Here is a 13959-nt window from a genome sequence, read left to right as displayed (position 1 = left end):
GTTAAGATGGAAGAAAGTCGTGACGCGGGTCGTGGACGCTGCAAATCACGTGCGTGAGGACGATTTCCAGAGCGGCCCAAGCGGCGTCCGTGATCATAGAGCAGGTCGGGAGGTTCAGTAGTGAAGCTCCGCCCGTGAAGCCCCTAACGAGCAGGTAGGAGCTCCAACTCTCACCTCCACCCAGACTCGCCTAAACCAGTCTTAAACACCCGGACATGGGTTTTACAGCTGGAGCCGCATTCAGGGGTCTAGCAGGGGTCTAGCAGGATTCAGCGGGCTAGCAGGATTCAGGGGTCTAGCAGGGGTCTAGCAGGATTCAGGGGTCTAGCAGGATTCAGGGGTCTAGCAGGGGTCTAGCAGGATTCAGGGGTCAAGCAGGGGTGTAGCAGGATTCAGGAGTCTAGCAGGATTCAGGGGTCTAGCAGGATTCAGGTGTCTAGCAGGGGTCTAGCAGGATTCAGCGGGCTAGCAGGATTCAGGGGTCTAGCAGGGGTCTAGCAGGATTCAGGGGTCTAGCAGGATTCAGGGGTCTAGCAGGATTCAGGGGTCAAGCAGGGGTGTAGCAGGATTCAGGGGTCTAGCAGGATTCAGGGGTCTAGCAGGGGTCTAGCAGGATTCAGGTGTCTAGCAGGGGTCTAGCAGGATTCAGGGGTCTAGTAGGGGTCTAGCAGGAGCTGAGGAGCTCAGTCTTAAGTGGACTAACACAGTCATTGTCCAGGTCGAGCTGGTCCAGTTTAAGGGGATGTTGGCTTTAAAAACAGGCTGGTTTGAATAGTCGTGTGCCTGTCTGTACTCTGCAGGGTGCTGGTGCCTGTGGGGGGATAATAGCCACTGTTTTCCTGTTTTCTCGTGTTTTAATACTATTTTGTCACTTCTTTGTTTTATACTATTCTCTCAGTGCAGAGAAAGCATTTGATAGAATTGATTCGCCATTTTTGTGTGCTGTTTTTAAAAAACTCAATTTGGGTCCTACTTTTATTCATTTAGTTAAACTGCTGTATGCAGCCGACCCAGACGCTGTCGTTAATACGAATGGGTTGCTTTCTGAAAAGTTTCAGATCGGCCGAGGATCAAGACAAGGCTGCCCTCTCTCTGCATTGCTTTTTTCTATAGCAATTGATCCACTGGCAGAAAGAATTAGATGCCACCAGGACATCTCAGGTATTAGAGTAGGAGGAGCAGACCACCGAATCTCACTCTACGCGGATGACGTTTTGCTGAGCCCGCCCAGAAAAATGTATTCCAGCTACAATGAAGTGCATATCAGAATACAGTAAATTCTCTGGCTGTAAGATCAGTTTTTAAAATCGTTAGCTCTACCTCTAAATATATCCCCCAACACACCTTGGGCAGGTACATCCCCCTTTCAGTTAGCATTAGAAGGTTTTAAATACTTAGGTATTCACATTACTCCAGACCTTAATAACCTCTTTGACAAAAATGATCTCCCACTCATCAATAATATAAAACATGATCATAAATCGTGGAACTTTCTCCCCATTTCCTTATTTGGCAGGGGGAACGTTATAAGAATGAATATCCTCCCTCGCTTACTTTATTTATTTCAGTCAATCCTTTGCCATTTACCCACAATGTTCTTCAAGGATTTAGAGAAAATGTTTTCAAAATCTGTATGGAATAATAAAAGGCCAAGACTGAAGTTCTCCAGATTAATGAGAGCGACGGAGGAAGGGGGTGCCTGGGTGCCTAATATGCAGTTGTATTACTGGTCGTCTCAAATTAAGCAGATGATCAGTTGGTGTGCAAATAGGCTGGATTCTCGCTGCGTCTCTATGGAAGCTAAAGCGTGTAGCCCTATTCCTCTTGACTGCTTACCGTTCATTAATAATGCTGTAAAGGTGAGGTGTGTCTCTGAGAACTGTGTGTTATACAATACTCTTATAACCTGGACAGATGCTAAGAAATATCTTAATATCCCTCATTGTCTTTCATTATTGTCCCCCCTGGCCCATAACCCAGATTTACCTTCTCAGCTGAATAGCTCTGGACTCTCAGTTTGGTTTGACAGAGGGATTAAAAACATTTCCCACATGTTTGCTGGAAGTTTGCTCAGATCGTTTATACAACTGCAAGAAGAGTACGAGTTACCTAGGTCAGACTTTTAAAATATCTCCAGGTTCGTCACCTGATCATCTCAACTATTAAGGATGGGAGATTCAGAAAGGAATTAACCGACCTTGAAGAGTTGCTAGTTAAGAAAAGCCAGGCTAGAGGGGTGATTTCACCAATTCATGGCATTTTGCTAAAACATGTTAAACCATCATCAGACAGTCTGAGAGGAGGCTGGGAGAGGGACTTGGGCCAACCAATCACAGAAGAGGACTGGTGCAATGTTTGTAAAGACTTGTTTCCCAAATGTTCCTCATCTGGTGTTCATGAGCTTAATGTTAAATTCATGAATAAGATATATTTTACACCTGTTTGCTTACAGAAGATGTTTCCAGATAGATCTAATTTGTGTTTTAAATGTAAAACTGAAAGAGGAACATTTTTTCATGCTTTCTGGCAGTGTAAAAGAATTGGCACTTTCTGGGACAGAGTACATATTAGGGTAGAAAAAATCTTCCAAACACCATTTCAGAAGAGTCTCCTGCCCTGTAGCTTTTGGGAACAGGAGTGGAACGTATTTTTGATACTGATAGCAAATTTTTACTTCTAATACTTTCATTTCTGGCAAAAAATGTATCCTAACTCGGTGGTCCAGCCCCTCTCCGCCATCTGTTGAGCAATGGCTTTCCCAGGCTGCAGCTCTGCTTCACTAAGGTTAAACAAACACTCTGAAATATTATCTGAATAGGAACATGTGCATATCACTGCTGTCGGAACAAAACATTGTATCTCCAAAATGGAAACTTTAGAGGAGAAGGAACAAACATACAATACTTTCAATGTAAGTCAATGGAACCAGACTTCTTTCCAAGTCATTTTAGGCCGTTTATTTTGGCCCATCTTTCATTAAATTTACAGACAATATAAAGGCCAAAAAGCTTTTTCAAATTATCTTAAAAAATGAAAGTCAACAGAAATGGAGATACGAGGTTTGCTGAGGATGGTCAGCTGTAAAACAGTTACACAGTCAAGTCTTTAGGAACATAATGAAATGTTAAATAATGATTATAAACCAGTAAAATACCCTTTGCTGTAAAAATAGCCTTATTCTAAAAACAGGAGCTGAGAGAACAGAAGAAAGAACAGAGTCTCAGAGCATAATTTACAGTCAGAGGCTGAACATGACGCTGTTATAATGATTAAAATTTCAATCATAATGATTTACAGAAAAGAGAGCACAGAAAACACTGCAAGGACGCAAGAAGTGGGGAATCAGCGAACCCTGATTTCAGAACTGTAGAAGTTACAAAAGAAAAACTTTCTGAACTTCATAATAATCTGAGTGGATCAAAGACTCAGTGTGAGCCTGTCTTAGAGCAGAGTTTGTGTTTCTAAATTTGCCGTAGCTGCTCTGGTGAAGTGAACGTGGTATTTTCATTACAGTGAGCTGAAGTCTGTACAAAGTTATAGACCAGTTCTGAAAGAAGCTTAATATTGTTTTTAAACTTCTAAATAATCATTCAATCTAATGAAGACGTTTTATTAAGCTCTGATTCATTAGTTAAGCATTAATAATCATACAATGTAATGAAGATGTTTTATTAAGCTCTGATTCATTAGTTAAGTATTAATAATCATTCAATGTAATGAAGACGTTTTATTAAGCTCTGATTCATTAGTTAAGTATTAATAATCATACAATGTAATGAAGATGTTTTATTAAGCTCTGATTCATTAGTTAAGTATTAATAATCATTCAATGTAATGAAAACGTTTATTAAGCTCTGATTCATTAGTTAAGTATTAATAATCATTCAATGTAATGAAGACGTTTTATTAAGCTCTGATTCATTAGTTAAGTATTAATAATCATTCAATGTAACGAAGACGTTTTATTAAGCTCTGATTCATTAGTTAAGTATTAATAATCATTCAATGTAATGAAAACGTTTATTAAGCTCTGATTCATTAGTTAAGTATTAATAATCATTCAATGTAATGAAGACGTTTTATTAAGCTCTGATTCATTAGTTAAGTATTAATAATCATTCAATGTAATGAAAACGTTTATTAAGCTCTGATTCATTAGTTAAGTATTAATAATCATTCAATGTAATGAAGACGTTTATTAAGCTCTGATTCATCAGTTAAGTATTAATGATCATACAATGTAATGAAAATGTTTATTAAGCTCTGATTCATCAGTTAAGTATTAATAATCATTCAATGTAATGAAAACGTTTATTAAGCTCTGATTCATCAGTTAAGTATTAATAATCATTCAATGTAATGAAGACGTTTTATTAAGCTCTGATTCATCAGTTAAGTATTAATAATCATTTAATGTAATGAAGACGTTTTATTAAGCTCTGATTCATTAGTTAAGTATTAATAATCATTCAATGTAATGAAAACGTTTATTAAGCTCTGATTCATTAGTTAAGTATTAATAATCATTCAATGTAATGAAGACGTTTTATTAAGCTCTGATTCATTAGTTAAGTATTAATAATCATTCAATGTAATGAAAACGTTTATTAAGCTCTGATTCATTAGTTAAGTATTAATAATCATTCAATGTAATGAAGACGTTTATTAAGCTCTGATTCATCAGTTAAGTATTAATGATCATACAATGTAATGAAAATGTTTATTAAGCTCTGATTCATCAGTTAAGTATTAATAATCATTCAATGTAATGAAAACGTTTATTAAGCTCTGATTCATCAGTTAAGTATTAATAATCATTCAATGTAATGAAGACGTTTTATTAAGCTCTGATTCATCAGTTAAGTATTAATAATCATTCAATGTAATGAAGACGTTTTATTAAGCTCTGATTCATTAGTTAAGTATTAATAATCATTCAATGTAATGAAGACGTTTTATTAAGCTCTGATTCATTAGTTAAGTATTAATAATCATTCAGTGTAATGAAGACGTTTTATTAAGCTCTGATTCATTAGTTAAGTATTAATAATCATTTAATGTAATGAAGACGTTTTATTAAGCTCTGATTCATTAGTTAAGTATTAATAATCATTCAATGTAATGAAGACGTTTTATTAAGCTCTGATTCATTAGTTAAGCATTAATAATCATTCAATGTAATGAAGACGTTTTATTAAGCTCTGATTCATTAGTTAAGCATTAATAATCATTCAATGTAATGAAGACGTTTTATTAAGCTCTGATTCATTAGTTAAGCATTAATAATCATTCAATGTAATGAAGACGTTTTATTAAGCTCTGATTCATTAGTTAAGTATTAATAATCATTCAATGTAATGAAGACGTTTATTAAGCTCTGATTCATCAGTTAAGTATTAATAATCATTCAATGTAATGAAAACGTTTATTAAGCTCTGATTCATCAGTTAAGTATTAATAATCATTCAATGTAATGAAGACGTTTTATTAAGCTCTGATTCATCAGTTAAGTATTAATAATCATTTAATGTAATGAAGACGTTTTATTAAGCTCTGATTCATTAGTTAAGTATTAATAATCATTCAATGTAATGAAAACGTTTATTAAGCTCTGATTCATTAGTTAAGTATTAATAATCATTCAATGTAATGAAGACGTTTTATTAAGCTCTGATTCATTAGTTAAGTATTAATAATCATTCAATGTAATGAAAACGTTTATTAAGCTCTGATTCATTAGTTAAGTATTAATAATCATTCAATGTAATGAAGACGTTTATTAAGCTCTGATTCATCAGTTAAGTATTAATGATCATACAATGTAATGAAAATGTTTATTAAGCTCTGATTCATCAGTTAAGTATTAATAATCATTCAATGTAATGAAAACGTTTATTAAGCTCTGATTCATCAGTTAAGTATTAATAATCATTCAATGTAATGAAGACGTTTTATTAAGCTCTGATTCATCAGTTAAGTATTAATAATCATTCAATGTAATGAAGACGTTTTATTAAGCTCTGATTCATTAGTTAAGTATTAATAATCATTCAATGTAATGAAGACGTTTTATTAAGCTCTGATTCATTAGTTAAGTATTAATAATCATTCAGTGTAATGAAGACGTTTTATTAAGCTCTGATTCATTAGTTAAGTATTAATAATCATTTAATGTAATGAAGACGTTTTATTAAGCTCTGATTCATTAGTTAAGTATTAATAATCATTCAATGTAATGAAGACGTTTTATTAAGCTCTGATTCATTAGTTAAGCATTAATAATCATTCAATGTAATGAAGACGTTTTATTAAGCTCTGATTCATTAGTTAAGCATTAATAATCATTCAATGTAATGAAGACGTTTTATTAAGCTCTGATTCATTAGTTAAGCATTAATAATCATTCAATGTAATGAAGACGTTTTATTAAGCTCTGATTCATTAGTTAAGTATTAATAATCATTCAATGTAATGAAGACGTTTTATTAAGCTCTGATTCATTAGTTAAGTATTAATAATCATTCAATGTAATGAAGACGTTTTATTCAGCTCTGATTCATTAGTTAAGTATTAATAATCATTCAATGTAATGAAGACGTTTTATTCAGCTCTGATTCATTAGTTAAGTATTAATAATCATTCAATGTAATGAAGACGTTTTATTAAGCTCTGATTCATTAGTTAAGTATTAAGTGAGCTGAAAACTTTTTCACACTCACCTGATACAGTCAGTGTAGCGGCATCACTGGTGTGTGAGTAGCGTGATGTTCCTCTCACTGTTCCTCTACAGGTGTATGTTCCTCCGTCAGACGCTGTAACAGAGCTGATACTGTACTGCTGTTTATTACTGACAGCAGTGGATGAACCAGCTTTAAACCAGCTGTACTGCCAGGTAGAGACTCCTCCTCCCTGTATGTCACATGTGAGAGTGACAGTCTCTCCTCTGAACACCTGATCATCAGGCTGTATGGACACCGCAGGTTTTGGTCTCTCTGTGGAGAGAAAGAAATCCTCAGAACAAATAATTCAGATAAAGATGATTTCTACAGTGCTGTGAAAAAGTATTTGCCCCTCACCCGATTTCTTCTACTTCTATTTTTACATTCTAAAACAAAGACAACACAAGTAAACACAAAATGCAGCTTTTAAATGATCCCTCCTTTATTGAAGATAAAGATTTATTCAATACCAAAACCATGTGACCCACCTAACCTATCAACCAAACTATTGTGAAAAAGTAATTGCCCCCAAAACCTAATATCTGGTTGTGTCAACTTTGGCAATAACGACTACAATCAAACGTTTGTGATGACTTGTGATGCGTCTTTTACATCGAAGTGGAGGAATTTTGACCCACTCTTAAAACAGCAGCACTGCTTTAATTCGGCTGCACTGTGTGATTTTTCGAACATGAACTGCCCGTTTAACATCTTGTCATAGCATCTCAATGGGATTCAAGTCAGCACTTTGACTCGGCCGCTCCAAAACCTTAAGGTTATGTCTCTTTGAGCCATTCAGAGGTGGATTTGCTGATGTGCTTCAGATTATTGTCCTGCTGCATAACCCCACTGCGCTAGAGCTTTAGGTCACACACACTACCACCACCATGTTTGAGTGCTGGTACTGGTGTGATTCTCTAATGGTGGAATGTGCTGGTAGCTTTACGCCAGATGTAACAGGACTCATGTTTTCCAAAAGTTCCACCTTTGACTAATCAGCCCACAGAATGTGATCCCAAAAGTCTTGGGGCTCATCTAAACAGTTTTTGGCAAATGCTGGACAAGCCTTTGTGTTATTTTTGTTTGTTTTGGTCAGTAATGGTTTGCATCCTGCAACTCTCCCATGGATGCCATTTTTGCTCAGTGTGTTTTATGGACTTTACTGACAACTGAGGCCTCCAGGTTTTACATTTGCTGGAGTCCCAGAGCCTCAGCAACAACTTTAACCCACTCCAGACTGGTTCATTTCAGTGAGTGTGTTTCATATCTATATTCGAGTCTCTTTAGATTGGGCATCATGTCATTCCTGAGACGTTCTAGCCTGCTTCACGTTGCCAGACAGGTTCTATTTAAGTGACATTTAGAGTCAACAGGGTCTCCACTGAGCTGCAGGACTGGGGGCCCTGATACTGACCTGATACTGACCTAATGAATGTGCATTTTGAGCAGTGGCATTGTTTATCCACAAAAATATCAGGAGAGATTATGCAAAGAAACAGTTTGGAACAATTTACTGAAGTGAACTGACTGGAGGAGTCGTGTGTTTCTTTACACCAAGAAGGAGGAGGAGCAATTACTTTGACAGAATACAGCATCAGACAATTACGCTCTTTATGACTTGTAATTAAAAAGGAGACAAACAAAAAACAACAATCATTGATTTTCTACAGGTTTATCCAATTTAGGATTTTCTTGTGTTTCTGTTCTCAGGCCAGACTTACACTTTTACTACCTGTGAACAATGGCCTGCCTGCCTCCCTGTCTGTCTGTCTGTCTGATAGTCTGTCTGATAGTCTGTCTGCCTGCCTGTCTGTCTGTCTGTCTGTCTGTCTGTCTGATAGTCTGTCTGCCTGCCTGTCTGCCTGTCTGTCTGCCTGTCTGTCTGTCTGTCTGATAGTCTGTCTGATAGTCTCTGTCTGTCTGTCTGTCTGATAGTCAGTCTGTCTGTCTGTCTGTCTGATAGTCTGTCTGCTGTCTGGTAGTCTGTCTATCTATCTATTTATCTATCTATCAATCTATTTATCTAATCATGTACTTTTTACATTTATTAATAATAATAATATATACTATAATATACAGCAATGTGTATTATTTACTTTTTACTGTGTTGTTTTTTAACCAATCCCATTTTATCTCCACAGTAACTGCATTCTTTTAAAGCCAAACCTTTTCAGGTCAGGGTCCTCATGCAGAGGCAGTGTTTGTCTCACAACCCATCAAATATTTTCAGAAGCGAAATTAAACATAAACTCATCTTAAAATTCCTAATATTTTCAATTCATTTTGACACAAACTGTAATTTCCATCAAAAAATACAACAGAGTACCATGATAAACGAATGAAAATGCATCAGCCTGTATTGTGACTCAGTGAAACTGTGGAACAGAGAAATAATAAAATAATGACTCACTAATTTGTTCTGCAAACATGTTCTCATCTAAATCTGCTCTGATCCATGTTGTCAGCTAGTATAGTAGCCCACCCCGCTCTGAGCTCTGAGCTCTGATGATTTATCAGACTAAAGCTTGTTTTACACTAGAATAACACAGCAGCTCAGCAGAGCAGAGTTCTACATCTTTATAGTGGCCGGGAGTTCAAAGCAGGAGCTGCACTGACTCTTCATGCTAAAACGGTTTAGTGTGAAATAACAATAACTTCTGTTTATTTATGGCGTCCATACTGTATTATAACTTTACAGGCTGGTCCAGTTACTGAAACACAAAACACCACCATGACTAGAATACCAGAACATGTAAACTGCATTCAGACATATATTTACAGTAAGAATTACATGTTAAGACAAAAATCACAGTCACAAAAACTGCAAGGAATGATGGGAAGCTCTGTCCTCTATCACCACAACGTTCAGAGACAGGCAGACTCTCACAATACAATCAGCAAATCACAGCTAATTACTGCATCACTCTTTACTGCAGTCTACTGCTTTAAGGAGGACAGTAGATCACTGCAGTGTTTCTGCTGTAAATGTGCAGCAGTTCTCTACAGTTTACAGCAGAATTATTCTGTAAATTAACTGCTGACGTCTGTCTTTCTGCACAAAGAAGCTGAAACGTATCAGCTGTGTTTGGTTTACTCTGCCTGATCCACAGCTCTGAGTGACAGAGTCTCCACTGTAGACACGGCTCTGAAACACCATCACAGCTGGTTTATATTCTGCTTGCAGTAAAAATGAAATGCTTTAGAAATATTTCAAACACATCTACTGTGTTAATAGTGATCATAGTAGACAACAGTAATTAGTTACGCCTGCTGTGTAAACTGAGTGGCCACTCACTGGACATTTTATCAGTAACACCTACATAAAGGTGCACTTTGTAGGTCTACACTGACCGACTGTAGCCCATCAGTCTCTGTCCAGTTTATACACTCCTTTAATGTTTACCTATATGGTAAGTGTTTCTGATAAAATGGCCACTGAGTGTAAGTACCTGTCTGCAGGTAACAACGGAAGGTAGGAGTACTGAATATACTGGTTTGTCAGTGAATTTTTATGGACATAACAGAAAATGTGTTACTCAAACATTTGAACATATAAAATGTAAAAACCTCTCGTTGTTGAAAGTTTATGCTTTGATCATGTAGTATTGAAATACTCGGATATATTAACTTTTAACAGCCTGAAAACAAGTTACTGTGCTTTCTGCATCTTTCTGTACATATATGCAGGTTACTAGCTGTAGCCAGCAGGGTTAAGGGTGAGATGGGGACTTTTAATTTGAAAGCAGCCCCTGGAGGCAGCCATCTTCGTGCTCCAGGTGTGTCTCAGTCCCGCGATAGTTCGCCACAGTATCGTTTAGTCTCGTCTGGTCTTCTGCCGGTCGTAGTCAGCAGTCCGCGTCGGGGCTGCCGAGTTAAGATGGAAGAAAGTCGTGACGCGGGTCGTGGACGCTGCAAATCACGTGCGTGAGGACGATTTCCAGAGCGGCCCAAGCGGCGTCCGTGATCATAGAGCAGGTCGGGAGGTTCAGCAGTGAAGCTCCGCCCGTGAAGCCCCTAACGAGCAGGTAGGAGCTCCAACTCTCACCTCCACCCAGACTCGCCTAAACCAGCCTTAAACACCCGGACATGGGTTTTACAGCTGGAGCCGCATTCAGGGGTCTAGCAGGATGCAGCGGGCTAGCAGGATTCAGGGGTCTAGCAGGGGTCTAGCAGGATTCAGGGGTCTAGCAGGGGTCTAGCAGGATTCAGGGGTCTAGCAGGATTCAGGGGTCTAGCAGGGGTCTAGCAAGATTCAGAGGTCTAGCAGGATTCAGGGGTCTAGCAGGATTCAGGGGTCTAGCAGGGGTCTATCAGGATTCAGGTTTCTAGCAGGGGTCTAGCAGGATTCAGGGGTCTAGTAGGGGTCTAGCAGGAGCTGAGGAGCTCAGTCTTAAGTGGACTAACACCGTCATTGTCCAGGTCGAGCTGGTCCAGTTTAAGGGGATGTTGGCTTTAAAAACAGGCTGGTTTGAATAGTCGTGTGCCTGTCTGTACTCTGCAGGGTGCTGGTGCCTGTGGGGGGATAATAGCCACTGTTTTCCTGTTTTCTCGTGTTTTAATACTATTTTGTCACTTCTTTGTTTTATACTATTCTCTCAGTGCAGAGAAAGCATTTGATAGAATTGATTCGCCATTTTTGTGTGCTGTTTTTAAAAAACTCAATTTGGGTCCTACTTTTATTCATTTAGTTAAACTGCTGTATGCAGCCGACCCAGACGCTGTCGTTAATATGAATGGGTTGCTTTCTGAAAAGTTTCAGATCGGCCGAGGATCAAGGCGAGGCTGCCCTCTCTCTGCATTGCTTTTTTCTATAGCAATTGATCCACTGGCAGAAACAATTAGATGCTACCAGGACATCTCAGGTAATAGAGTAGGAGGAGCAGACCACCGAATCTCACTCTACGCAGATGACGTTTTGCTGAGCCCGCCCAGAAAAATGTATTCCAGCTACAATGAAGTGCATATCAGAATACAGTAAATTCTCTGGCTGTAAGATCAGTTTTTAAAATCGTTAGCTCTACCTCTAAATATATCCCCCAACACACCTTGGGCAGGTACATCCCCCTTTCAGTTAGCATTAGAAGGTTTTAAATACTTAGGTATTCACATTACTGCAGACCTTAATAAGCTCTTTGACAAAAATGATCTCCCACTCATGAGTAATATAAAACATGATCATAAATCGTGGAACTTTCTCCCCATTTCCTTATTTGGCAGGGGGAATGTTATAAGAATGAATATCCTCCCTTGCTTACTTTATTTATTTCAGTCAATCCTTTGCCATTTACCCACAATGTTCTTCAAGGATTTAGAGAAAATGTTTTCAAAATTTGTATGGAATAATAAAAGGCCAAGACTGAAGTTCTCCAAATTAATGAGAGCGACGGAGGAAGGGGGTGCCTGTGTGCCTAATATGCAGTTGTATTACTGGTCGTCTCAAATTAAGCAGATGATCAGTTGGTGTGCAAATAGGCTGGATTCTCGCTGCGTCTCTATGGAAGCTGAAGCGTGTAGCCCTATTCCTCTTTACTGCTTACCGTTCATTAATAATGCTGTAAAGGTGAGGTGTGTAACCGACCTTGAAGAGCTGCTAGTTAAGAAAAGCCAGGCTAGAGGGGTGATTTCACCAATTTATGGCATTTTGCTAAAACACGTTAAACCATCATCAGACAGTCTGAGAGGAGGCTGGGAGAGGGACTTAGGCCAACCAATCACAGAAGAGGACTGGTGCAATGTTTGTAAAGACTTGTTTACCAAATGTTCCTCATCTGGTGTTCATGAGCTTAATGTTAAATTCATGAATAAGATATATTTTACACCTGTTTGCTTACAGAAGATGTTTCCAGATAGATCTAATTTGTGTTTTAAATGTAAAACTGAAAGAGGAACATTTTTCCATGCTTTCTGGCAGTGTAAAAGAATTGGCACTTTCTGGGACAGAGTACATATTAGGGTAGAAGAAATCTTCCAAACACCATTTCAGAAGAGTCTCCTGCCCTGTAGCTTTTGGGAACAGGAGTGGAACGTATTTTTGATACTGATAGTAAATTTTTGTTTCTAATGTTTTCATGTCTGGCAAAAAAATGTATCCTAACTCGGTGGGCCAGCCCCTCTCCGCCATCTGTTGAGCAATGGCTTTCCCAGGCTGCAGCTCTGCTTCCTCTGGAGAAACTGACCTATGATCTACGTCACCAAACGGATAAATTCTGGAATCTCTGGACCCCACTGTGGACTTACGTAGGAAATTTAAAATACTTTTTTAAAATCCTGAGTATGTTGGCCTGATGTGTGAGATTTAAATGTATGGTTGTTAATACTGTACAGGGTGCAACAAACAAACAAATAAATAAATAAATAAATAAATAAGCTTCCCAAATGAGTTTCCTTTACTATATTACATCTGTAGGTCTCTGTTCATAAACTAGCAAAAACAAATTTACTATGAAGGGAAAGTGTTTGTATGAATTCAGAAAAAAGACGCGTCAGTCAATGAAAGACACCGTGTAACAATGGAATCCATGGGAGAGATGTAAGGTATGCGGAATTATTAGCCTTATTATTGTTCATATTACTCTTAAGATTTATTAAAGATCAAGATTTATTAAACATAATGCTTATGTTTAGCATTGAAAGCTTAATGGTCATATTGTCCAATTCTAAGAGCTAAGAGTCAGCACATAAGGCTGTGTGCTGACTAACGGTGGAATACACAAGGACGTCAGATAACAGGTAATACCTCGAAGCTAATAGTAGTAGACACTGGGATTAGCACACCACACATGTGGTTCATCCTGTCAGATAAGCAGAGCCATTGTCTGGAAAACGGGGGGAGTTGATAAACACAGGGGATCCCTTAAGCTGACCTTGCAGACGCGCTCACGTCTGAGCACATACTTAAAGTTTTATGGTATAGATTGGTGAGCTAGGCTAACGCACACATTGGAGGCTTGATGGAATCTACTGATATCTTGGGTAAGGGAGGAGCGGTCATGCGACTATAAAAAGATGGTGATGGAGATGGTGTGGTGCACGCTGGCGCGTTTGGCTGCCGCTACCATTACCGTGTTTTTATCGAATCTTCGTGTATTGTTTTTCGTTTTATTGTTTTTCTTTTATTCTATCCAGTGCAATGCTTAGTGCGACGTATATGCCCACTTTTGAATATACAGCTCAAGAACTTCTACGGCTACGCTTTCGGGCTCAGTCTTTAGAACTACCACGGTCAGCTAACAGCGTCCGC

The 13959-nt window shown here is 38.1% G+C and overlaps 2 protein-coding genes across 4 annotated transcripts in view; one reads left to right on the top strand and one right to left on the bottom strand.

Moving 5' to 3' along the window:
* The window catches only part of LOC108415343 (carcinoembryonic antigen-related cell adhesion molecule 5-like), a 653433-nt gene that overhangs the window by 471683 nt on the left and 167791 nt on the right, over window positions 1-13959 (top strand). The window lies entirely within an intron of this gene.
* LOC119266009 (leukocyte immunoglobulin-like receptor subfamily A member 3) overlaps window positions 1-13959 on the bottom strand; it is a 105582-nt gene that overhangs the window by 59288 nt on the left and 32335 nt on the right. For all 3 annotated transcript variants that reach the window (XM_037547457.1, XM_037547463.1, XM_037547467.1), the window contains exon 4: window positions 6720-6992. In XM_037547457.1, coding sequence (XP_037403354.1) covers window positions 6720-6992 — 273 coding nt within the window. The remainder of the gene's footprint in view (window positions 1-6719; window positions 6993-13959) is intronic.

The sequence above is a fragment of the Pygocentrus nattereri genome, chromosome 2 (assembly GCF_015220715.1).
Source record: "Pygocentrus nattereri isolate fPygNat1 chromosome 2, fPygNat1.pri, whole genome shotgun sequence".
Taxonomy (NCBI): Eukaryota; Metazoa; Chordata; class Actinopteri; order Characiformes; family Serrasalmidae; genus Pygocentrus; species Pygocentrus nattereri.
Note: the sequence above shows the minus strand (reverse complement) of the source record. Positions and strands in the feature narration are given on the sequence as shown.